A 3,067-nucleotide genomic window follows, 5' to 3' on the forward strand; every position below is an offset into this window, starting at 1 on the left:
TTTTTTTTTTTTTTTTGCAATAACACAGATCTGGCTGCTGTGAGATGAAAGAGGGGTTCCCTAGGGCTCTTCCTTCCCCCTTTCTCCCTATCCTTAAAGCTCCCTTCCTCTGCACCTATGACCCCAGAATGCGTGGGAGAACCATGTGCTGAGGAGTGCTGGATGGGAGAATAGTCTCTGAAGGTCAAGTGTCAAAATAAAAATAAATACTTCTTGCTTCTTCAACTCAACTTTATTACAATTAGTAGTAATAGTAGCCATGAGCATAATGATCCTTACATTTTATGCAATTTACAAAGTGCTTTCACGTGTTAACTAGCAACAGTACCAACATTAATATCAATGCTACTAATAACCAACACTTACTGACAGCTTCCTGTGAAGCCTGACACTGTGCTCTACACACTGTATGGTGTGTTTATGTTTCAGTCTGTGTCAGTGGCAGATCCAAAACTTCTTTATGTGTGAGAACTCACTGGCATAACCTGTTGGGAAAGGGAAGGATGGGGGTTGGTTATGAAGGTGTATTTGCATAGCACTTTACATGAGGTTGTATGTAACAAAGAAGGGCTGATGGAAATTTTGAACACTGCAAACCACCTTTGAGAACCTGAGCTTGTCAGAACTCCCTCTCAAACCAGAGTTACTGGATTCAGATCCAGCTCCATCTCTAAGGGCAGTGTGACCTTGGGCGAGTTATTTAACCTCTTTACTTCTGAACCTGAAAAACAGCTAATGATAGAATCTACCTTGGAGACAGTATTAAGAGTTTAAACATGATGCAAGAAAACCACCTGGTAGTGTCTGGCTCATGGCAATCTCAGCGAGTTACCTCCTATTATTGACAAGAAACAAAACGAAATCACAAACAATTCTAGTAAGTTGGGGGCTATGATCCCATTGTACAGATGGAAAACAGAGATAATGTGAAAGAAAGTAACTAGCTCAAGGTCACAAAGGTAGTAAGTGATAGAGAGGAAATTCCAACCTGGTCCAACACACTCCAGAACCTGAAATCCCGTTATACTGCTTCCCCTCCTCCAGCCTAGCCCATGATAATCTCAATTTTCATTAGAGTGGGAGGAGCAGACACAGCACTTAGAAGATTCAGTTGAACTGTCCCAACTAGAGCTATGACCAACGTATCTGTTTTGCAATAAGCAGTAAAGATGAGCAGTGATCCCCTAACAGAAAAGAAATCACAGCCTTGCTCAGCTTTCTGGGGCACTACGGAATGAAATCACAACATATGAAAACGAATCTTGAAAACTGCTACTGTGGTTTACAAAGAGATAGCAATATTATTAAATGCTGCTCCACCTTCTTTTATCAAACCCGGAAAAAGCACTCACCTGTTTGGCCTCTCCAGTACCTTCCCCCTCCCTACCCCCCCCATACCAGCTGTGAGCAGTCAGTAGATTGTTTTCCTTAAAGGCCTCCGGTGCTCTGGGTGCTCAGCTTCTTTAGACACTCAGCCAAAATTTTTAGAGTGCGACTGGGAGGAGGAGTAACTCACCCTGAATTCATTTAGCTCTGTCGTTGAAACTCGGGTTCCTAGACCAGAGCACAAAAAGAAATCGAAAAGGCAGTTTCTGGACCAGTGGAAAACAGCTAATTTTGCAGGTGCCTTGGCATCAATGGTAGCAATGAATGTAACATCCATACCGGCGGTGGGGAGGGGGGGAGGGGAGAGAGGTCTGATTACAGATGAAATGGGTAGTATCCTATATGAAATTCGCCACGAAAATCTTGAAAGTGGACATTTAAATTCACTGCCCGGGGTGGGGTAGGGAGCGGGATCGGAAATGACGCTTGTGGTTTTTTAATGCGTTTTTACTTGGGAAAGCCGGGCGGGGAAAGGAAAGGTCATCGTCTGTTTAATTTCCACCCCCAGCCCTGGACTTCCAGCATTAGCTCGCCCGGCCTCAGCTGTTGTACACACACGGTGAGGGGGGGAGGGGAAGGCGGAGGCGCGGAGGCGGGGCCGACTGGGAGGAATCTGGGCGTCCTGCCGCGCATGCGCCTTCCCCGAGCAACAAGTGGGCTCCACAGACAGAGGAAGTGTAAAGGGAAGGGGGGGGGAAGAACTGGTGCAGAGCATGGTGGTGACGTCAGCGCTCCGCCCGGGCCGCCTCCCGCNCTGCGTGCGCTCCTCTCCTCTGCTCTCGTGCGTTCTGGAAGCAGTGGCCGCGGCGGCTCCCTTCGGCCGTGCAAACCCAGCGGAACGGCCGACGCTGCGGAGGGGAGAAGCTCCTCTCGGCTGCCACCCCCCTCCCTCCCCGGCCCTCCGGGGAAGCAGCGACTTCAGCAAGATTGGACCCGGGCACCGGGTGGCACTGAACCCTCTAGCCTTCGCCCCAGGGAGCCTGGCGGGGAGAGGACGCAGCTCGTAGGGGGGCCCCTAGGGGAGAGGAAGAGACAGCCCCTTTCGAGCTTCCAAGCACCAGCCACTCCGGGGAGGGGGCCAAGAGCCAACGGCGGCCAGCACTCGGCACCCTCGCCCCCTCCCCTCGGGCCCGACGCTTCCAGCCCGGGTGCGCGGCACCAGGAAGAAGGCGCCTGAGCTCCCCTCCCGACGAGACAGCCGCAGTAGGAGGTGGGGGCGAGGAGCGGGCTGAACTCGTCCGCCGCCCCGGCGGTGGAGCCCCCGCGGAGAGGCGCTGCGCCGACGGTGGAGACTCGCGCTCCCTCCAGCCCCTGGGGCAGAACTTTCTCGCCCCCCCTTCCTCCCCCGCAGTCGGACTCCCTCCCTAGCCGGTCAGTCCTCCCGGAGGAGAAGGCGCCGCGGAGACAGCCTGGGCGGGGGCCTACCTTCCCCAGGGCTGGCATCATGTCGGCGGCGCAGGTGTCCTCGTCCCGGAGACAATCTTGCTACCTGTGCGACCTGCCCCGCATGCCCTGGGCCATGATCTGGGACTTCTCGGAACCCGTATGCCGCGGTTGCGTCAACTACGAGGGCGCCGATCGCATCGAGTTTGTGATCGAGACCGCGCGCCAGCTGAAGCGAGCGCACGGCTGCTTTCAGGACGGCCGCTCCCCCGGGCCGCCGCCGCCCGTCGGGGTCAAG

General features: G+C 53.9%; 1 protein-coding gene across 1 annotated transcript in view; it reads left to right on the forward strand.

Annotated features, from left to right (window-relative positions):
• Positions 1-2,146: 2,146 nt before the first annotated feature.
• IRF2BPL (interferon regulatory factor 2 binding protein like) overlaps positions 2,147-3,067 on the forward strand; it is a 2,941-nt gene continuing 2,020 nt past the window's right edge. Inside the window, exon 1 of the mRNA XM_077750644.1 lies at positions 2,147-3,061. Within this exon, the coding sequence (XP_077606770.1) occupies positions 2,831-3,061 (231 nt within the window). The 5' untranslated portion in view covers positions 2,147-2,830. The remainder of the gene's footprint in view (positions 3,062-3,067) is intronic.

The sequence above is a fragment of the Crocuta crocuta genome, unplaced genomic scaffold, assembly GCF_008692635.1.
Source record: "Crocuta crocuta isolate KB4526 unplaced genomic scaffold, BGI_CrCroc_1.0 scaffold186, whole genome shotgun sequence".
Lineage (NCBI taxonomy): Eukaryota > Metazoa > Chordata > Mammalia > Carnivora > Hyaenidae > Crocuta > Crocuta crocuta.